This window comes from Halichoerus grypus, chromosome 9, assembly GCF_964656455.1.
Source record: "Halichoerus grypus chromosome 9, mHalGry1.hap1.1, whole genome shotgun sequence".
NCBI classification, from domain to species: Eukaryota; Metazoa; Chordata; class Mammalia; order Carnivora; family Phocidae; genus Halichoerus; species Halichoerus grypus.
This window is the reverse complement of record NC_135720.1, coordinates 57,586-80,902: the sequence shown is the minus strand read 5'-3', so window position 1 is coordinate 80,902 and position 23,317 is coordinate 57,586. Positions and strand designations below refer to the sequence as shown.

General features: G+C 39.3%; 1 protein-coding gene across 3 annotated transcripts; it reads left to right on the top strand.

Annotated features, from left to right (window-relative positions):
- Positions 1–244: 244 nt before the first annotated feature.
- Positions 245–22,470, top strand: TBP (TATA-box binding protein). Of its 3 annotated transcripts, XR_013440991.1 has the most exons (9): positions 245–405; positions 3,047–3,252; positions 7,082–7,473; positions 12,100–12,187; positions 17,651–17,742; positions 19,444–19,611; positions 20,808–20,902; positions 21,391–21,682; positions 22,361–22,470. XR_013440991.1 is itself a non-coding variant. In XM_036104386.2 (8 exons), the coding sequence occupies exons 2-8, from the start codon at positions 3,199–3,201 to the stop codon at positions 21,468–21,470; spliced, it is 969 nt and encodes a 322-aa protein (XP_035960279.1). In that variant the 5' UTR covers positions 245–405; positions 3,050–3,198; the 3' UTR covers positions 21,471–22,470. The 3 variants fall into 3 exon arrangements, 2 of the variants coding, with proteins under 2 accessions (XP_035960279.1, XP_035960280.1); XM_036104386.2 differs by having other exon boundaries at positions 3,050–3,252; positions 21,391–22,470; XM_036104387.2 differs by having other exon boundaries at positions 21,391–22,470.
- The last annotated feature ends 847 nt before the right edge of the window (positions 22,471–23,317 follow it).

Here is a 23,317-nt window from a genome sequence, read left to right as displayed (position 1 = left end):
ACTGAGGCAGAGCGCTCAGGTAACTTGCCAAAGGTTACACCGCTAGACAGTTTAAAAAGTCAACATTTGAAAATCATTATCTTGCCTCCCTGCAGCAAGGACCAATTAGAAAATGCGCTGGTCAGGCGGCCTCCGCCCGGAACTCATGAAAAGCTCCGCCCGCCCCTTCTTTCCTTTAAGCCGAGTACCAAGGCGACAGCGGAAGTGCCCGGGCGCCCACACTTCCCATGGCCGCCGCTCTCGTGTGGGTAACTTGTTGAGGCCAAGGCTGGACTGGCGGAAGTGACATTATCAACGCGCGCCAGAAGTTTAGTAGGGTCGGGAAGGGTCGCCGTGGCGGGCGCTTAGGCCGCCTGCGGCTTAACTTCGTTTTCGCGGGCCAGCAGCGGTCTGCAGGGACTCCAGGTAACAGCGCTTTTTGCTTTTCCTCTTCTCTGAGGACTCGTGCAGAGGCGACCACCTCAGCGAGGCCCTGGGGCCATGGCGGGGGAGACGCTGAGTGGGCGCGCAGGCCGCGGGGGGGAGGGGGGACGTTCCTCTCGCTCGTGCCGCCGCTCGGGCCTGTACCGGCCGCCCGCCCAGCGGGTGTGCTTCGGCAGTGGCTTTCCACCCTTGGAGCGCGGGGTGCAGGGCTCCGGGAGGGCCCGGGACAGGACAGTCCCGCACATCCTAGAGCCGGAGTCGTCCTGTCCTGCCATCCTTGTCTCCTTGTCGATGTTGGAGGGCAGGTTCTACCTGGCCGGTGTCCACCTGCTTTGCTACCAGCCGGGGTGGTTTTATTACAAAGTTGTGCTTGAGACTTGAACGTTTTGTCAGAGGCCAGAGACTTGAGGCACGATAGAGCGTAAGATGTAAACACACAGCTCTTTATTTACAGGCCTAGCTGTCTAGGCCCTAGGTTTCTAATTTAAAAGCCTAGGTAGGCTTCCGTGTGAAGAAGAATGTGCTTGGAGGCTATACCGAGTTTATTGGTTCTTTCCCTTATCAGTGATTGTCTTTTAAAAATATCAAATTTGGTGCTTCAGTTTCCAAAATGGGAACACACTCTGCAAACAACTCTCTTTTTGGCGGATAAGTTAGTTTTATAGGATAAGTTCTAAGTAATAACTAAGTATAGTAACTGCGGTTTTAATGGTGAGGAAAGATGGTCCGTCCCGTCACTGGGAGTGAGAGATGAGCTCTGAACAACCATAACATCAGGCCCCAACCTAGTGCCTCTACACCTAGTGTAGACTTTAGTTTGCCAAATGGGGTCTGGAGCCACCAGTTCTGGATAAATCTCTTGTCATGTTTATGAGTGCTTTAAATCCCACTCTCCTTTCTTGCCTCAACCGTAGCAGTGACTGCCTTAAACTGAACTTCCAGCCTCCAGTTTTATCTCTTGGAATTCATCCACACTCTTGCCAAAGTAGATCTATTCACGCTGCACTTCAAAATCTTGTCACTGCTCTTTTGCCAATGTAAGAGTGAGTAAAACTCAAAAACAGTGTGACCGCACTGGTACTTGGTATCTCCTCTCTCAAGCTTGTTGCTTGCATACTGCATGCTCTTTCAGTCTTTGTCGTCTTATGATTGATCTTTTGCCTGAGATTCTGATTGGTAAATTTCTGCTTACCTTGCTAGACCCAAGTTAGTGCGTTCTTTGTGAAAATATTCCCCTTCAGAAACACTTGGCAGTTATTCTCTTTCCATGGCATGTATACATACATGCCATGGAAAGAGAATGCGTTTATTGTATGCGTTTATTCATGTATGTGTTTATTCTTTTTTTTTTTGTATGTGTTTATTCTTGATTATGTGCTATATGCAAATAGAGATTGCGAAGACATTTGCTGGATTCTGCACTCAAGAACTTAGCATAGTACACCTCTGTTATTATAGCACTTCAGTTTGGCAGTAATTATTTGCATACCCTTCAAATTGAACTCTGATGCTAATGACTATATCCTCATCATTTTCATATTTGTAGCACTTCTATTATAGGATAACAATTTTAAAAATATAATTTTTTTATATCTGACATTTTCTGAAGCAGACTGTTCATTTTTTCTCTCTCTCTATCTCTCGATTTTTTGGTCTTTTACAGTGATGGGTATGTAGGATATATGATTCTCTCATTAATCCAACAAATATCTGAGTGCTTGCTTTGTACCAATACATGCTTGAAGATCATATGTGTCTTTGATATATCAGCAAGTTCTATATGTGACAATATCTTCTTAGATGATAATGTTTAAACTGAAATCTAATAATAATAGCAGCTAACATTTATCCTGTGCTTACTATATGATAACTAGATGCTGATCTTGATGTGTTAATCAGCCGGTCCTATTTGATTCAGTCAGTTCTTATAGCAATCCTCAGCAAGTTAAGGATCCATCTGAACGAAACTCAACAAAAGGTCTATCAGTAGTCACTTGGTTCTTTGGTCTAAAAGAAATAAAAAATGTGTAGCCAGTAAAGAGCTGATGAGTTAAGGAAAACTAGATAGAGCACAGTTTATATTTACAGGTTTTAAAGAGATCAAGTAATAAAACATGTTTTATTTATTTTGGGGTCTATAAAGCTTCTATCACAGTGTTCTATTAAATTAGTAGATCAAAAAATGATCACAACAAAGTGTATTGGATCCAATTCAATATTTATTGAACTTACACCCAAGACATTGTGGAGGATATAAAATATCTAATAGCACTGTGTATACAGTGCCCAATAAATATTTCTACTCAGATATGACAGTTTGCTTAGGAATTTGTTTTCCCTGAGTGTTTTTCCCCAAAGGTTTTTAACGTTGATTATGACACCTTAATTTTGAACATTCTAAGTATTTAAATATGTAATGAAACAATTTTTGTTCTATTGACAGTTTTACATGCAGTCACAGTAAACATGGAAAGAATAACATTTCAGCATTATAAGGTTAAAAAAATATATTCCAAAATAGCTTCATTGTTTTTTTTCTAGTTTTTGTGTAATCATGGAACTGGTTTGTAAGACTACAGCCTGCCTGTGTTCTTATATTATAAACTTTGAACTTTTTTCAAAGCAGATTACTGTTTCTTGGTGTACATGAAGATAACGCAAGCAGTTGAGGAAGTTGCTAAGAAGCGTGTACTGGGGATGCTCTAGGAAAAGACTGAATGCCGAGGCGAGTTCCAGTCCAAAGGTATTTGATTTACCAAGAAGAAAGTGAACATCATGGATCAGAACAACAGCCTGCCGCCTTATGCTCAGGGCCTGGCCTCCCCTCAGGTAATACAGCTGTAGGGAGGGTGTAGATGGCACAGAATCTGCATTGTTAGAGACAGTGTAAAAAGGAAGGAAGGGAATTTAACCATTTATTGTTGAAAATGGATTTATATGGTTTCAAGTTTCTCTTATTTTGTTGAGAAGTTCTGTTAGGCTTTGAGTAGGCATGATAGTGTTAAATTTTGGGAGTTTATTTGGAAGTTAAAATATGTATTTGTCTATAAATCTTAATCTTTCCATAAATGTTTATGAAACGTTGATTATCGGGTCTTTGATTTTGAAAGTAACTAACCAAATTATTTTCTGGTTTTATCTTTTCTCTTTTATGTTTAAGGTTCCAAATAACATGCCTACTTTTATTTTTTATTTTTCTTAAGATTTTATTTATTTATTTGAGAGAGAGAGGTGGGGGAGCGAGAGGAAGAGAATGTCCAGCAGACTCTGCACTGAGTGCAGAGCCCGACACGGGGCTCGATCCCTTGACCCTGAGATCATGACCTGAGCCGAAACCAAGAGTTGGCTGCACAACTGACAGCTCATACCCAGGTGCCCCAAAACATTACTTTTTTTTTTTTTTAAAGTAGGTATGTTATTTGTGGGGTGCCTCGGTGGCTCAGTCAGTTGGGCATCTGACTCTTGGTTTTGGCTCAGGTCATGATCTCATGGGTCGTGGGGTGGAGCCCTATGTTGGACTCTGGGCTTGGCGTGGAGTCTACTTGGGATCCGCTCTCCCTCTCCACCTGCCCCTCCCACTCGTGCTCTCTCTCTCTGATAAATAAATCTAAAAGAAAATATAGCCTATAAGTCAGAGAAAGGCAATTATCATATGATTTCACTCATGTGGAATTTAAGAAACAAAAGAGAGGATCATAGGGGAAGGGAGGGAAAAATAAGATGAAATCAGAGAGGGAGACAAACCAAGAGATTCTTAACTCTAGGAAACACACTGAGGGTTGCTGGAGGGGAGGTGGGTGGGGGGATGGGGTAATTGGGTGATGGGCATTAAGGAGGACACTTGATGTGGGGCACCTGGGTGGGTCAGTCAGTTAAGTGGCTGCCTTCGGCTCAGGTCATGGTCCCAGGGTCCTGGGATCAAGCCCCGCATCAGGCTCACTGCTTGTTGGGAAGCCTGCTTTTCCCTCTTCCACTCCCCCTGCTTGTGTTCCCTCTTTCGCTGTGTCTCTCTCTGTCAAATAAATAATAAAATCTTAATCCCCCCCCAAAAAAGGAGGACATTTGATGTAATGACCACTGTGTGTTATATGCAACTGACGAATCATTAAACTCTGCCTCTGAAACTAATAATACACTGTATATTAATTGAATTAATTGAAACTAATAATACACTATATATATAATTAATTGAATTTAAATAAAAGTTTTAAATAAAAAAATAACCTTTAGATATAATTTTCATAAAATGAAAACACCCATTTTAAGTGTTTTGATAATTGTATATATCTGTTTGTATACACCTGATCTGCTAATCCATAGCTAAAGATAGTTTTGCCTTGCCTAGAATTTCATACAAACAGAATATCAGTATGTGCTTTTTTGTGTCTGTCTTCTTTCCCCAATATTACATTTGTATGTCTGCAGATTCCTTTTTTTTGCCAAGTAGTACTCAGTTGTATGGATGTACCACATTTTGTGTATCCATTCTCCAGTTGCTGACATTAGGGGGGTTTCTAGTTTTGGGCTATTATGAATAAAGTTGCTGTAAACATTTGTGAACAGGCTTTGTGTATACGGTTTCTATCTCTCGGGTAAATACTTAGGAGTGGGATTGCTAGGTCATATGGTAAGTGTATGTTTCACTTTACAAGAAACAGTCAAACCATATTCTAGTTCCCCCAGCAGCATGTGAGAGTTCTGGTTGGTCCACATCCTCACTAACACTTGAGGCCTTAACTTTTAGCCATTCTAGTGGTTGCTTAGTAGTATTTCTTCGTGATTTGAATTTGCATTTTCCTGATGACTAATGATCTTGAACATCTTATCAAGTGCTTATTGGCCAATTACATGTCTTCATTTGTAGAATGTCCTTCTCATCTTTTGCCCATTTGTTTATTGGATTATTTGTCTATCTTTTATTGAAGTGGAATTGCTCTTCATGTATTGTGCATACAGGTTCTTTCTCAGGTGTAGGTACTGTAGGTATTTTCCCTCAGTCTGTGGTGTGCCTTACTTTTTAATTTTCTTTACTGATGTCTTTCAGAAAGTAGAAGCTCTTATTTTTTTTCTGAAGTCCATTCATCAGTTTTACTTCATCGTTAAGTGCTTTTGTGTTCTAAGAAATCTTGGCTTACCCAAAGTCTTAAGGATTTTTTTCTTCATAGTTTTAGCTTTTACATGTATGTCTGTGATCCATTTTGAGTTCATTTGTATATGTGACATAAAGAAAGGCAGACTTTTCAAAGTAACACAACCTGAATGTTTTCTAGCCAATATTTTATAGACCTGTTAGATGCAGTAGAGTAATGCCTATAATCTTAGGGCTGCAGTATACTTTTGATCCTCCTCCTCTCACATTCTTTCTGCCACTATGTTGGTTAAACAATTTAACGTAAATATCTTAGACAGTTTTGGTTTCTGCTTTCTGCCAAATAAAGTGGGAAAGGATTATGGCTCTCTTTTGGATCTTGCACCCATTTGAGAATCTAATGAAAACTATGGATTCCTTCATGCAGAAATATTGGATATAATTTTTTTTTTTAAAGATTTTATTTATTTATTTGACAGAGAGAGAGACAGCGAGAGAGGGAACACAAGCAGGGGGAGCAGGAGAGGGAGAAGCAGGCTTCCTGTGGAGCAGGGAGCGTGATGTGGGGCTCGATCCCAGGACCCTGGGATCATGACCTGAGCCGAAGGTAGATGCTTAATGACTGAGCCACCCAGGCACCCCAATATTGGATATAATTTTCAGAGGTCCACAAAGTCACTGCAAGCTCTGCAAGCTCCATTGGCTCCATGGATTTTGGTGTTGGGTGAGAGCATTGGACTGGGTCTCAGGAAAACTTAGCTGTGATTGTGGCTTCTCTACTAGTGAGATCTGTGGTCTTAGGAAAGTCATTTAGCTTCTTCTGGTGTCAGTTTTCTTGTCCTTAATGTGGGATGAACAGCATCTATTTTTCCCTTTACCAAAGGGCTATTTTGAGACTCATAAGTTAATAAATGTAACAGTGTCTGGAAAAGTTAAGCATTTGGAAAAATAAATTGATATTGTTCTGATAGATACGTTGGATTTTCTTGATTTAAACTTTTTGGAGAGCAAATGATCCACCTTTTTGAATAGTATTCTAATAATTGTCGTTATTGTTATTAACACTTCAGTGTTTTCTAGTGCCTGTCATTGCGTTGAATGAGTTAAGTGGCATCTCTAGGGTAAGCATATATATCATCCAAACTTGGACAAATCCGTTGAGAGTGAACAGGGAACTCCCCAGGCAGTATACTAGGGTAATAGTTTAAACACAGACGGGCAGTCACTCCAGCTATTTCCTTTATTCTAACGGTATTAGAACATTATTATCCTGTAGATATGCCTGAAGGGCTAAGCAACTTTCTCGAGTTTTCACATGTAGTAAGTCGCAGGGTTGGATTTCACACCTAGGTATAACCCCACGTACTGAGGTTTTACCTACTATGTTATGGTGAAGAGGAAAGTGATATGTGTAAGAACAGCAAATGCCTTTCTATTAAGGCGTCATCACCCCATTTATATTGGGAAGGCATTTGTCCTCATACATCTCACCTCCTCCTCTACCACACGAGTGCCAGAAACACCCAATACCAGCTGGCCTAACTATACTGTTCTCCTGACTTTGCACAGGGTGCCATGACTCCTGGAATCCCTATCTTCAGTCCAATGATGCCTTACGGCACAGGGCTGACTCCACAGCCTATCCAGAACACCAGCAGCCTGTCTCTGTTGGAGGAGCAGCAAAGGCAGCAGCAGGCCCAGCAGCAGGCGCAGCAGCAGGCCCAGCAGCAGGCCCAGCAGCAGGCCCAGCAGCAGGCCGTGGTGGCGGTTCAGCAGTCGACATCCCAGCAGGCAGCCCAGGGGGCCTCGGGCCAGACACCACAGCTCTTCCACTCACAGACTCTCACCACTGCACCCTTGCCGGGCACCACTCCCCTGTATCCCTCCCCCATGACCCCCATGACCCCCATTACCCCTGCCACACCAGCCTCCGAGAGCTCGGGGATCGTGCCACAGCTGCAGTGAGTACTTTGTGTTGTGTCTTCCCCCTCACCCTGGAGGGGTACCTTGACTGGGTGCTGCTCTTCTTTGTTTTCAGGTGGATTGGTTTGTTTAAGGGTGCAGTACTAGTGGTAATCATGTATCAACATCTGCTCTCTCTCTCACGTGAGAAGGGGATGCTAAGCTGCCTGAGTGATTCGGTCTCCTCAGTAAAAGGCTCGCAGAACATCTTCAGACATTTGGTAGCTTGTGTTTATAATTTTGGGCCAAATATATAGACACAAGCTACCAAATTGTTATTATAGACATTTTCCTGAAGCTGATTTGCTGAATCAAGCCTTATGTAGTCTCCTTCCCTTGTGAAGTTTTCAGTTTGGGGGAAGGGAAAATTAGTTACTTAGTCTTTATTAGTTCATAGTGGTCCTTGTTTGTCTTCATTGGTTATTATGAGGGCTGCATATAACTCTTTGGAGAGCTGTGTCCTTTCCACAAGCTGAGGATGTCCGTTCTTGTCCTAAATGGACTTTTCTACATAAATGAAATGGGTTCTATATGTGACAGCATTGGGTGCTGGGTGGGTGGGGTGGGAAAACAATTCTGGAAAACATAAAATATTCTCATGCGATGACAAGTACATAGCTTTTGCTTTTAGGAAACGGCCAAATGGAAGGGTCATTTGCAATAACTACATCATCCAGTTTTCTTGTAAGCCACCTCTGGTCATTTTTAGAACTAATAATATTTAATTGTGGATCCTGTTATCCAAATCTGGCCTTGGGTGTTTGACCTGACACAGTTTTAAAAATCAAACAGTTTTCATTTTACTGATTTAGAGAGATAATCACTTGTGAATTCACCTTTGTCAACACCACTCCCTGTTTTGCATGCTTGTCTGGGTCTTATGGGCATTTAAGTTTGCGCCTTTGTTTAAATCATCAGTTATAACCAGTTGTGATGGGGTGTTTGTTTCTTGCTGGCACCTTAAACTTTCTGGTATTCTACAAAGCATCTAGTCAGCCACATTACTGAGTTTCCATATCCACTAAGAGCCTTCTGGGTGGGAATTTCAGTGGCCTCTAAATCTTACAGGCTTATGAAGAATTGGGTAAATAATTAATGAATATATAAGAATACATTTTTAAGGGGCTGGCTGGCTCAGTTGGAAGAACATGTGACTCGATCTCAGGATTGTGAGTTCAAGCCCATGTTGGGTGTAGAGATAACTTAAATAAACTCAGAAATGAAAAGAAAGAAAAGGATTCTGGGGAGATGGCAGAGCAGGAGAAATGCCCTGGACCAAATGGCTTTGGTGAATTCTTCCAGACATTTAAAGAAGAACTAACACCAATCCTCAAACTTTTCCAAAAAAATTGAGGAGGGAATGCTTCCTAACTCATTCAATGACTATGCTGACACCAAAGCCAAAGACACTGTAAAAAAAAAAAAATCTACAGACCAGTATCCCCATGATCGTTGATGGAGAAGTCCTCAACAAAATACTAGGAAACATCATTAAGCAGCATATTATACTCCATGACCAAGTGGGATTTTTATTCTTAGAATGCAGGGGTGGGTCCGCATACAAAAATCAACCAGTGTAATATGTAATATGCCACAATATGCATAACAATAAAATGAAGAAGAAAAGTGATCATCTCAATTGATGCAGAAAAAGAATGGACAAAATTCAACACTCTTTCATGATAAGAACACAACAAAATAGGAAAAGATGGAGACTACCTTAACATAGTAAAAGCCATATGTAAAAAATCATAGCAAGCCTAATATTCAATGTTGAAAGATTTAATGCTTTTCCTGTAAGATCAGGAACAAGGCAGGGATGACCTCTTTCTCCACTTACATTCGACATAGTACTGGAAGGTCTAGTCAGAGCAATACTAAGAAATAAAAAGCATCCAGAGTAGAAAGAAAGAAGTAAAATTACCTCTATTTGCAGATGTTATGATCTTATACAGAGAAAATCATAAAGACTCCACCAAAAAAAAAAAAAATGTATTAGATATATTAAGGAAATTTATTTAGAAAAGTGGCAGGATATAAAGTTAACACTCAAAAATCAGTTGCATTTCTGTACACAAACAGTGAACAATGTAAAAAGGAAATTACAAAAGCAATTCCCTTAACAACATGAACAAAAAGAATAAACCAAGATTAACTGAGGATGTGAAAAATTTAGAATGAGAACTATAAAACATTGCTGAAAGAATTAAGACCTGAATAAGTGGAAACACATCTCATGTTCATAGATTGGAAGATTTAATATTGTCCAAATCTTAATACTACCCAAAATGATCTATGTTTTCAGTGCTATCCCTATCAAAATCCCAATGATGTTTTTTGCAGAAATGGAAAAACTCACGCTGAAATTCATATGGAATCCTAAGGGACCCTGAATAGTCAAAATAATCCTGAAAAAGAAGAGCAAACCAGAGGACTGACACTTCCTGATTTCGGAGCTTACTACAAAGTTACAGTAATCAAACAGCATGGTCTTGGCATTGACACACACATATAGACCAATACAGTAGAACAGAGAATCCAGAAATAACCTTTGCATATATGGTCAATTGATTTTTGTCAAGGGTGCCAAGACTGTTCAGTGGAGGAAAGATAATCTTTTCAACAAATGGTGCTGGGACAACTCGATATCCACATACAAAAGAATGAAGTTGGGCCCTTAACTAACACCACATACAAAAACTAACTCAAAATAGCTCTCTGGTGGTGACGACCTCCCCATGAAAGCATGCCTCTTGCGAAGGACCTCCTTTACCTGTCCCCGGAAGAGGAGAAGAGGAAGTACAAGAAGAAGCACCTGGTGCAGGCCCCAACTCCTACTTGATGGACGTGGAGTACCTGGGATGCTACACAATCACCACTGTCTTTAGCCACACACAAATGGTGGTTTTGTGTGTTGGCTGCTCCGCTGTCCTCTGTCAGCCCACAGGAGGAAAAGCAAGGCTTCCTTTAGGCGGAAGCAGCACCGAAAGCACCAGGAATCAAGACGAGTGGGAAACTATCCCAATAAACGGGGTGCCTGGGTGGCTCAGTCGTTGAGCGTCTGCCTTCAGCTCAGGTCGTGATCCCAGGGTCCTGGGATCGAGCCCCGCGTCGGGCTCCCTGCTCTGCGGGAAGCCTGCTTCTCCCTCTCCCACTCCCCCTGCCTGTGTTCCCTCTCTCCCTGTCTCTCTCTCTCTGTCGAATAAATAAATAAGATCTTAAAAAAAAAGAAAACTATCCCAATAAACAGATTTTGGATATAAAAAAATAAAATAAAAACTAACTCAAAGTAGATCAAAGACTTAAATGTAAGACCCAAAACAAAACTCAGGAAGAAAACAGGACAAAGGCTTCACGACATTGGACTTGGCAGTGTTTCCTTGGATGGGACACCAAAGGCACAGGTAACAACAGAAAGAAACAGATCAGTTGGGCTACATGAAAATTTTAAAAACTTGTGTATCAAAAGACACTGTTCACAGAGTAAAAATGCAGCCCACAAGGTGGGAGAAAATGCTTGCAAATCATGTAACTGATAAAGGATTATTATCTAGATATTTAGAGAGCTACTAAAAACTCAACAACAAAAAAAGAGCCTGATTCCAAAATGGGCAAAGGACTTGAATACACATTTCTCCAAAGAAAATACATGAATGACCAATAAGCACATGAAAGGATGCTTGACATCACTAAACATGTAAATGCAAATCAAAACTGCAGAGAGATACCACCTCATACCCGTTAGGATGGCTACTGTCAAAAACAGCATATAATAAGTGTTGGGGATACGGAGAAATTTGAACCCTTATGTACTGTTGGTTAAAAAAAGAGAAAAAGAATACCTGTAGCAATTATATGACTAAATTTGTGGTAGATGTACCACAACTTACTTGATTCAGTTTGTAAGGAGAGAAATGCTAAAGGTAGGTGTGTATATAAAATTGATTGGAAGAAGACAGATGATATAGAAATGAAAACATTCATTGGGTTGATCATTCTAATTGGTCTTACTGTTGTGTATTGAGGTACACAGCTATCCTCTTACCCAACCAAATTGTGAGCCATCAAGTTTTCAGAGTATTGCATTTTGACAGGACAGGAAAAGAATCAAAAGCAGCAATGAGCTAGAAACAATTGGAGATGTATTTGCAGTCCGGAATCAGTATTTACAGGACAGTGATGTTCCGTGCCCATCCATGATGGTTTATGGGCAATTAGTTTCATTCAAAGGGCATATAATGGCTTCACAAAAGGCTAAGGCATGGCTCAAGGGATAGATGGGTGTAAATCCTGGCTCTACCACTTAGGAACCGTGATTATCTGGAGCAAGTTAACTGCCCCATTTAAGCCTCAGCTTCATCTGAAAATGTGAGTATTAATAGTTATTACTTCATAGTGCATTGTTAAGTATCAAGTGGGATAACCTGTGTAAGATGCTCACCATGGTGTGTGGTAAACAATAAATGTCAACAAATTAAAAAAATTTAAAACTTAAATTAGTTTAAATTTAACTAATGTAATTAAATTTGTTCTAGTAAAAGAATCAGATTTCTAGATAATTATCTAACATCTCAACCTGTAAAAGTTAAATAAACGACCATGTTTTCTTTTCAAATTTCTTGCAGAAATATTGTATCCACAGTGAATCTTGGCTGTAAGCTTGACCTAAAGACCATTGCACTTCGTGCCCGAAATGCTGAATATAATCCGAAGGTTAGAGCAATTTTAATGTATTTCAAACTATAATAATACAGGAATTTATTGTTAAAGGTCCCTAAACCAAAATGTGTCATGCTTATGTTCGTTGACACCAACAAAATGAGGAATTAAAGCAAAATGTGTATCTTTTTTTTTATCGAATAGCTACCATGTGAGAGACCCTAGAGTCATGGTAGTCTACAAGTTAAACTACTAAAATTTATGTACCCATTGTGATGGGGATCCTCTGACATTAAAGAACAAAATATGTGGTATGGTTTCATTTATGTTTTGAAATCTATGTAGAAGGGAATGATACGTTCTCTGGAATTTACTTCAAAATAATCCAGTTGGAGAATTGGGGAAGGGCACTTGGGTGAAACAGGATTGGCCAGAAGTTAATAATTTTCAGAGTTGGGTAGTAAGTACAAGGGAGTTTATTATATTTTTCTGTATTTGTATAACTTTTAAGCTTTTTATAATAAAAAGATTATGGGGTAAAAATACAAGATTTTTGATGTTAAGATGGCAGCTTGAGTACATGGTAAGACTCAGCATTAGTAGATAAGCTATTTTTTAAAAAAATAGTAAATATTTGCATTCACAAATGAGTGGACATTCTTTGAGGACCAGACCAGACAGACCAGGCATTTGAGTGTGGAAGATGATCAGATTGAAGACCTCCGGGACAGGGCCCTGCAGAAGGTGGTTCCCCTAAAGTTGAGAACGTCTATTATTAGCATGCTGTTAACTTTCATACATGGGGAGCTGATAGTAAATTTATTTTGTCTAACAAAGGAAGAATAAGATTTTATATAAGAAAGAAAAAAGCAAGCAGAAAGAAAAACTCAAGAATCTAACTGAATTACATGTGCCAGGCTGTGTGTGTAATGTGTGTCAGTGTCTGCTTAGTGCCTCTCAGCTTTGCCAGGTTAGCACCGTTTCCTTTACCGAAATCTCCCATGTCCCCCCTTTGGTTAAATTCCCAGTCTAGGTTGCCCATGAGGGTTTTACTCCCTTTCTTATTTGGTATTCTTTGAATGTCATCTTGAAAGAGTGGCCAAGTGGCAGCATTTTAGCACCGGATATTTGACAGTGGAAGAGTAGCAAAGAATAAGAAGCATCTTAAGTGTCATAAGAATTAAGTGAAATTCACTTCATATATCCAGTTTTTGTTTTGTTTTGTTTTGTTTTTTGTTAAGTTTTCTTATGCCTAACCAGAAGAATTAACTCCCAAGAATCAGTTGGGTTAATTTTAAGAACGAAGTCTTCTCAAGTGATTGTTCTGTTCTGCATCCCCCCTCCCCACCCCCAGTATTTATCCACTTAACTAGCAATTGTACCAATACTACTTGGCTGGCCAATAAAATAGTTGAGGACAATTTTATTATCTGACTCTGTTTTAGCCAGTGAATTTATGATTGTTGGGGGAGTGGTTTCATTTGTTTTTTGAGCCACAATCCAGGAGCTCCTGTCTTAGTTCAGGAACTCCCCAGTCAGGTAGAAATCTCATACACAAAGTGAAATCATGTTCTTGTACCACATTTTGCGAACAGCACAAAATGATTAAAACCAAGGGGAAGAAGTGAGAGAAAGAAAAGGCAGTAAATATACAAAGTCTGTTGTCCTGTCCTTGATTCAGAGAAGTCTTGGGAGGAAGCTGTATTTTCAGGAGTCATCACTTTCTGGAGGCCTTTTAGTAGATTTTGGGTTAGTCTTCAGGCAGAACCCATATCCGTTTGGATTCTGAGTACATGCAAACTGGGGAAGGTATCCATGCATCTGTTCCTGATGCTTGAGAATAGTATTTCAGGGAGGAGAGTCTGAAACACTTTCTTCTAGACAGTTTGAAGCCGACTTCCACTGATGTCTCTTTCATGTTTCTGTCTGCCTGTATATCACATGGAGATGTGTGCAGTGATGTTTCCTCTGGAAATGTAGCTTACCCGTAAATGGGCACAAGACTTTGTATATGACATGGGTTTGACCAGTCCAGGTTTCCCATGCTATCCAGAAGTTTGCATTAAGTCACTTTGCTCTTATGAAGGACCTACATTAGTACCTGTTTTTGCTAACAGAAAGACATCTGAGAATTTTTGCTTTAACAAAATGGTAATTGTTTCCTCACTTTACTCCATTTTAGCTTACAAATGTTTCACAGGAATACCCCACTTTCCAGTAGCAGGGGAGACCGGTGCTTGACAAGACCAAGATATAGCAAATTAGTGGACCATTAGTGGTAGCCAGGCCAATTTTCCTAGGTCTTTCAGGAACAGTGTCATAGGGTGAGAATTTGTGGGGATTTTGAGGTGTAACTCACCGCATCATTAGAATGTAGGCCAAGGAAAATAAAACTCTTTTTGGAAACTTGGACTGTTTTAGCATTGGCCTTTTAACAAAGGAAAGCTTCAATCAACAGGAGAACTACAGACATGCTATTATTAAGCATATCTAAAGTTTTTGGTTTGGCTACTAGATCACATCTAAGTGAGAGTTCAGAGTCTTGCCCTCTATTACAGTTTTTGTTGGCTTGTGAAGCAGCCTTTTGAACTTCTCAAGTTAAATATCCTCACCAATATTTCTGTAAAGTTTGAATCAATGTACATATTTGTCTTTGTCTTTGCTGGTGGCTTTTTGTTTGTATGCACATATGTGTGTGCACATGCCTAAGTATTAAAATTTGAAGATGATTTTGAGTGGAACCAAGCCATTTTGAGATATTTAAATAAAACAAAGAGAAATACAATGACTAAGTTTCTGCCTCCCACCTCAACTTGAAAACTATATATATTATTCTGTTGTCAGTGGTGGTTAAAGCTAGTAAGAGCTGCTGTTTGCATAGTATAGTGAAGCCCCTTTCCCTAGAGTAGGGTGTAATCTTACAATGGATATTGCCTTCAGAAGTCTGATTTTTCTAATAAGTCACCAATTTATGTTTAATGTTTTAATTGGAGATATTCAAAGAAGATTGAAAACTCTTATTTTCCTCATGACATAAACCCAGTTCTTATTGACTATTAATATTTACTCATGAACCTCTAGTAAAATAACTATTTTAGTAGAATGAGCTGTTGTGACAGAGTGTTTTATAACAATATTTAGAAGTTAAACTATATCAGTATAAAGTATACCTTGATTATGTTAAATATATGAATCATTATTGAATGAGGATGTCTAGGATGTATCATCAGGGCAAAACAGTCAGAATGAGGCAGGTTTAGATTTATTTTGATAGTTTACTAAAATAGTTTATTTTTTTTTAAGGGAAGGGAAGTAAAGTAGCTGGGTTTAGATTGAAGCATTATTTAACAGTTATATAGGAAGCAGACAAAGTAATATTACACAAGTGTAGGGGTATGTTTGTCAGCTGTAACAGATAGCTAAGTTGGATGGATAAATATTAGCTGTGGGTTGAGAAAAATGTTAAGTAATGGTCTTGGAGCGAGTTTCTAAATCTCTAAAACATAACCTTGTGTTTTATATACAAGTGAGAAAGATGTAGCCTAGGTAGAAATGTCCAAGATAAAAATTGCTGTAATAACTGGCTAAGAACAAAAATGACTCATTTAGCTATTGAGACTTTTTGGTCAGCTTGGTTGAGCTAATTAAAATATGGAATATCAAATGTGGCCAATTATTTTAGAACCCTTTCTTTTTATGGTACGAGAATAAATCTTTATGTTTACCCAGTGGCCATTTAGGAAACCACAAAGATACTTCGATGTAAAAACAGTTCTTTTTTGTTTTTTTAATTTAGAGTAAGAATATAAGAAAAAGGAAAAGTCAGAACTTTTAACTTTTTTCATCATTTAAAGCATTTTACCTTTGACTTTGAAATGTAATATCAGCATATTAAGTAAAATGATATATATGTAATGTTGAATTTGTGATGTTAATAAACTGTAACAGTTTCCTTAATAAGAAGGTACAATATTTATTACCTGTTGTGCCTGGTATAGGCTTAACCATTTATATTAGTTATTACCTTTAGCCAAAGCAAACCAGTGTTGTTGCTTACAGACACAAGGAAAAGTAGAAGGTAGATGACCAAGAAATGTCTCCATTGCTGTCTCTCCATCAGTGCATGATATATATCCCTTCTATAATTGTTTAAAGTGGTAAAGTAAACATATATATCAACATTGTCCTTCCACCAAGAAATTGAATGGTTATTTATATAGCGATAAAAACTGTTTATTGACCTGTGTTTTTATCTTTAAGAACTTACCTAATATTAAAAATTTTTTTAAGTATTTGTCTAAGATCCCAAGGTAACTAAGGTCTGGAAGTAACCGTTTATCCATCGTGGCAAGCCTGTATAATGTGTAGCATTAGAATAATTAATCTTTTATTTATCATTTTATTTACTTTGAATACATAGTTTTACAATTTTATAGTCTCCAATGCAATGATACTATTTGATCAATAAAACCAGTAGAGGGGATTTAGGAAGTGCTAAATGATTAGGCTTTTCCTGGGACTCATATAAACTAGAATATAGTGCTAGGAGTTTTGCATGATGGTAAAATCTGAGGGAAGACAGCCGTTTTAAACTAAAATTGCTAAAGCAGTCTAATTTGTTAACAGAGTCATCTTGATTAGAAATATATGAATTTTTTCTTATGTAATTACGCTAGTAATGGAGGCCATTAATTCAACCCATGGCTGAAATACGTTCCCCTTGAGTTACAATGTTAGCAATAAAAACATTGTTAAAACTTAAAAAGTAGAAATTAAAGATAAAAACTTTTATTTTTTTTCTTAATTTGCAATTTTGTAAGTGTTAATACTTTAATACTGTTTCTAGAAGCCAGTTGGAAACAGAAGGTCATTTTACTACATACTGGTATGTTTGTAATCTGATTTACTCCCTCTGGAGGTAGAGGTTTATCTATCTATTTGCCAAAAAAATCATTAATAAAACAGAAAAGTTACAGTTTAGAAGCTAGCAAATCTAAGGTAGAAAGAGACACTGGTATTTATTAAGGATGTAATAGGTAAGGTAAAAAATTTGAAAATATATTTTTTTTTATGGGGGGGAGGGGCAGAGGGAGAGGGAGAGAGCGAATCCCAGGCAGGCTCCATGCCTAGCGCGAAGCCCGACGCGGGGCTGTATCCCACAACCCCCCCCCACCCCCGCCCCGAGATCATTACTGGAGCTGAAATCAAGAATCACTTGCTTTACTGAGTCACTCAGGCACCCTGCAGATATTTCTTGTTGCAATGTCTGTGAAAGAATACACAGATCTTGGCTCAACTTACTTAGTAGTTACTGTTTATTCTGCTCCCTGTGCAAAACCATGCGTGCTGCATGGTGATGTAAGGGAACCCTGTATAGGAACATATGTCAGATATGAGAACTCTATGTGTAACAGGTCCTTCTTACCAGTTGTGATGTTGTTTGTCATTTTCTTGTTCTCCTAAAGGAAATCAGCCGTTTGGCATGACCTCATTAATGATTGTTTCTGACCATTTTAGCGATTTGCTGCTGTAATCATGAGAATAAGAGAGCCCCGAACCACTGCACTGATATTCAGTTCTGGGAAAATGGTGTGCACAGGAGCCAAGAGGTAGGTTTAAGGAGTTTATTCTCCTGGTCATATATTATTATGATTATTCAGTTGCATTTTATGTATGTTTGATGAAATGTAACATCCAAGCTATTACTAAGGATCCCTTTATGTAAAAAATTCTACATATAGCACAAATTCATCCCCAAGTGAAAAAAAAATTGGTCCAGAATCACAGAATTTCAGAGCTGATGGTGTGAGAGTGTACAGATCTGCTTGGTCCTGGCAGTGGGACAGTACCATTGTGTGTTGGTCACAGATGCCTGCTGCCCCTTGTTGTAAATAGTCTGCCTCATGAGGGTCAGGATTATGCAGGTCTTAAGGATTGTACCCTTTTCATAAAATGGCTGTTGCCTACATTCTGCATCTGTTTGGAGTGATCCTGTCTATGAAGGTTAACGCTTTGGGTCGTTGACTTTAAACCTTGTCTAACGGACTCCACGTAATTGGTAGAAGGCAAAGGTTGGGGAAAGAGTAGATATATCAGCTTCATAAAGCTTGAACAAATGAATTAAACTTTTAAAATAAAAGATAATTCATATGACTTGGAGTTGTCCACACACGGTGGGGGGCTGTGGATGCTTTTGCTTATTGGATGAAGGGAAGGCTATTGTTGTGGATATTGTGGTTCCCGGTCTCTTGAGTTTTTTTCAGAAGGCAAGATGTGGGTCTATCCCTGGCTTTCACATAAGTCTTCATTTAGGAGACTTGCTTGTTTCCCCTGGATGGAGCATCGAAAGCTTCTGGTTTATCAATAAATGCTAGATGGTTTTTTCTTTCCCAGACATGCTTTTCTTTCTTTTTTTTATTATTTTTTTAAAGATTTTTATTTATTTATTTGACAGAGAGAGACAAAGCAAGAGAGGGAACACAAGTAGGGGGAGTGGGAGAGGGAGAAGCAGGCTCCTTGCTGAGCAGGGAGCCCGATGCGGGGCTTGATCCCAGGACCCCAGGATCATGACCTGAGCTGAAGGCAGATGCCCAATCTGCCACCCAGGTGCCCCCCAGACATGCTTTTCATGTGCACTGTTTAGCTCTCTTTGTCCGTTTGCTACACACTGAATAGTGTGTATCTAGTTTATCAAAATAGGAAGCTGCAAATAAATTTATTGTCCTCAAGAAAAAGAAAAGCATTGCATGTATGTATGCTTAATTTTTGTCATTCCTGACCCCTGCACTTGAGAGTCTTTTGTTCATGATGGTTTTATTGCTTTTATTTTGCTTTTCTTACATAAGCTCTGTATTACTAAACCATAGTTTTATCTAACTGATGAGTTATAAGAATGGATGAGAGATTTGACATAAAAGAGGACAGAATTAGTATATGCATTAGACAAGTATAAATCTCATCACTATTTTCCTATCAAAATGAAGTTGTTAGTTGTTAGTTTTCATCTCAGGATTGTGGGCTAAAATACAGTAATAGTAATGATAGTGGTGATGATGAGATACTCCACTTTTGTAAAACCTGGGCATATCAGTAATTTGGTGCAGGCCTGTAGTTTTCTGTCAAGGACATAGGAGTACTTTATAATAAGATAGTTAATGTCTTTTGTTCTTTTCTCTTACTGGAAGGGGGGTGACATTTTGTACTTTTTAAAAAAATAACTTTTCTAGTTTTGACTTTTTATAAAGTTACTCATCTGAATAATTATTTTAGGTGGCTTTGACTACGACTGTCTGACTTTTTCCTTTCCCTAGTGAAGAACAGTCCAGACTAGCAGCAAGGAAATATGCCAGAGTTGTACAGAAGTTAGGTTTTCCAGCAAAGTTCTTGGACTTCAAGATTCAGAACATGGTGGGGAGCTGTGATGTGAAGTTCCCTATAAGGTTAGAAGGCCTTGTGCTGACCCACCAACAGTTTAGCAGGTGAGTCTGAAATGTATTGCCTGTGGCAGCAGTTCATTTGTAATCTGTGTAAACATTGTTCATGATAAAACATGTGCAAAACAGTATGTAAGCACAAATGATGTAGTGACAGATGTATTTAATGTTGAAGTTTCTCCCTTGTGTCTTGGAAAATATATTATTCTCACCATTCTCCTACTTCCCATTTCACTTATTGACATCTATAACTCACCTTGACTGGGATGAAATTGATTCCCTGTTATTTTACTGCTCAATAAATGCATTTTAAATGCATGAATTAAATCCACAACCTCACCTATCAATTTTTATCCCCAGTTTTTTGAATTATTTCTTCTAGTGAACATTATATGAGCTCTACCTGCAAAGTATAAACTTGAGTGAAACGAATATTCTTTCCTCTTATTTTCCCTGCCACTTACAAGGCCACTGCCCACCTCTCCAGCCTCTCTGCTCCCTGCACCCCTCAGACTTGCCTTGACCCTCTTGGGCCAAGGCTTTTGTATAGCCCAGTTTTTTTTTTTTTGTTTTTTTTTTAAGATTTTATTTATTTGACAGAGACACAGCGAGAGAGGGAACACAAGAAGGGGGGGCGGGAGAGGGAGAAGCAGGCTTCCCGCCGAGCAGGGAGCCTGATGTGGGGCTCGATCCCAGGACCCTGGGACCATGACCCGAGCCGAAGGTAGATGCCTAACGACTGAGCCACCCAGGCGCCCCTAGTATATCCCAGTTTTATACCTGGCACCCTCTTGTTCCACTTTTCACCTAGGAAACTTCCACTTGCATTTCAGATGTCCACCCAAGTGTACCTTCCTCAGAGAAGCCTGTCCTGCATTTCCCACTAGGTTAATCACACATATGGTAACTGGTTCAGTCTGTCTGAACTGGGGAAATGAGGCTGCTGGAGTTCGAATCAGACATGCCACTCATGACCCTTGATAAGGGTCAGACACTGCAGAGCATTAATCTAAAGGTCTCGTTTTTACAGCAGAAAATCCAGACTCATTAGAAATATAGAGTTTGTTAGTCTTTAAGTACTGATGACGGGTCGCCCTCACTGTCCTTAAGTTCTCTCTCCTTTGGGTTCACCTCCCAGTGAGTTTGTGGTTTAGTCAGTATTTTCCCTGTGCAGGTCCTCATTTTACCTAAAGCATGGGCAGCTTTTAATTTCTAAACTGTTTTTGCCATTTTCCTCCTAGTTACGAGCCAGAATTATTTCCTGGTTTAATCTACAGAATGATCAAACCCAGAATTGTTCTTCTTATTTTTGTTTCTGGAAAAGTTGTATTAACAGGTAAGTTGTAACAGGAAGTAGTGTCCGAAGGTTTGAAAGAGTTTCAAGAACAGCATTTTCTCAGTGCTGAGAAGTAATTTCAAAGACTGGGGACAGGTAGCTAGCAAGTGAGACGCCTTTGCCCCTTTCTTCTCCTCCACCCTAACACTCTGATGAGAAACATATCCACCAGGGCGAGTGAGAGCAGGGAAATCAGACCACAGCAAGACCTGTAGTGGGGAGAGCAGGGAAGGTGGCCATTACATTGGTTAAGAGGTGGCATTTTAAGGTGGAAACCCTTCTGTAACTCTTTGAGATTCATCAACAGTGCCATTTGGAGACAATAGGGGAAGGTTCAGAAGAGCTTGCTTTAAAGGCAGCAAGTGGGAGAATAATGGATGAGAATTGTGCTTATGGTTTTAAAGTAATTTTATTTTAAAGTAATTTTACCTCTTTAACATGTTAAGAAAAGCTATTTCAGCCTCTCTTCTCCGACTTGTCTTTATTAGGTGCTAAAGTCAGAGCAGAAATTTATGAAGCATTTGAAAATATCTACCCTATTCTAAAGGGTTTCAGGAAGACGACATAATGGCTGTTATGTACTCCTGCCTCTGCACCCACTTGTTTTTAAAACAAATCAGTTTTGGTACATTTAAATGGTGGTGTTGTGGATGGCCCCGATTTGGTGAGAAGATGGATGTTCTGTGGGTTGTAGCAGCCGGTGAAGCTCTCCAGCGTGCGTTCCCCGTAGGGATGCCGGGAAGCGGTCTTACTTCTGCACGGAGAACTCCGCAGCGCTGTGTAAGTTGCTCGTCCTGTGCCGCTGTTTGTGCAGCGCTGCCCGTTTATTTATATTTAGATTTTAAACACATACTGCTGTCAGCAAGTTGGTTTGAGGTACAAAACTTCAAGTGTTAAAGCCACCTCTACAATTGATTGGACTTTTTCTTTTGTTTAATTTCTTCCCCATAAACCACAGTTTTTATATTTCTACCAGAAAAGTAAAAATCTTTTTTAAAAGTGTTGTTTTTCTAATTCGTGACTCCTAGGGGTTATTTTTGTGCCAGACACATTCTGCCTTTTCAGTATTGCAGGACAAAGTAGCCGTATTAATGAGAACGAATGGCTGTACATATTTTTCTTCCTTCAGAGTACTCTGTACAATAAATGCTGTTTATAAAATTGTTAGATTGATGTTATAAATGATACCTTGTAAGATTTGTGTGATCATACTGTTAAAGCTGTATTTTAGATATAATTGCCTGGAACCATTTCAATGTGTGCTTGCTTGCTCGTTGTTTGTTTGAATCAACATTGCATTGTATGTCACAGTGATAATGGATGAACTACCTGAAAATTTAAGGTTGCTCATGAAACATGGATTTATTATGTTCCATATATCGAGCACCTCCTGTTTCCCAGATACATTGCCTGTAATTCTCACAAAACCTATAATTCGGTTTTGTTCCTCTTTCCCAGGTGAGCAAACTCCGGCCTCAGCTGCGGTATTTGCCCCAGGGTACATAGCTAGGGAACGCAAAACCAGGCTCTCGGCCAGAGTCCTTCAGTATTAAAGCTGGGTATGTGTACAGCCTGGTGAGGTGTTTGTTTTTCTCATGAATATTACCTGGAAATTTGTAAGTTCTTGGATTTTATTGTTTGGGTTAATTTGTCAAAGTATATTTTCAAGCAGTTCAGAGGCACATTATCAGAAAGGAAGAGTTCTTTCCTTCTCTCCCTTCTGCTTACTTCCCCAGGTATCTCCCAAGCCCCCTTCTGTGCAGCTTCTTTCCTTTTGGGCTGCTTTTGATCCCATATTTAGAAAATACTAAAGCATTTGTTGTTTTATAGCTTTGCTTTTTTTTTTTCCAGTCAGTATGTCGTGGAGTCTGATAGCATCACAGATGTACATCATCTCTTATGTACCTTTATGTATTCACCTGTTTCCTTAATTATCAGCAGTGTTTCAGCTTAGGAAGCACCCTTATATGCCTGTTTGTGGTTCAGTGCAGACATTTCTGTAGTGAACATGCCTAGGAGAGGAGCCACTGCCATCCATCAGTCCAATATCATCTCCTTCCATCCAAGAAGGAAGTATCTTTCCACATGTAGATCTTCTCTTAGTCAAGTTTTATAATTTTTTTCATATAGGGCTTATACATTTCATAAAAGTTAATTCCTAAGTATTCTCTGGTTCCTGGTATTAATGTAATTTTTCATTACATTTCAAGTCTTGTTGATATATTTATCTTATTCCCAATCACTTTACGGAATTCTGAGGCTTTCCCCTGTGAAACAGTACACACAGAAAACCTAACAAAACAAATATTTAGTATAGTGTATTACTCAGTAGACATCCTGCAACCATCACTCAGAACCTTGCCCGTGTCCCAGGGGCCTCTCCTTCTAGTCCAGCCACAACACCCCCCGACCAAT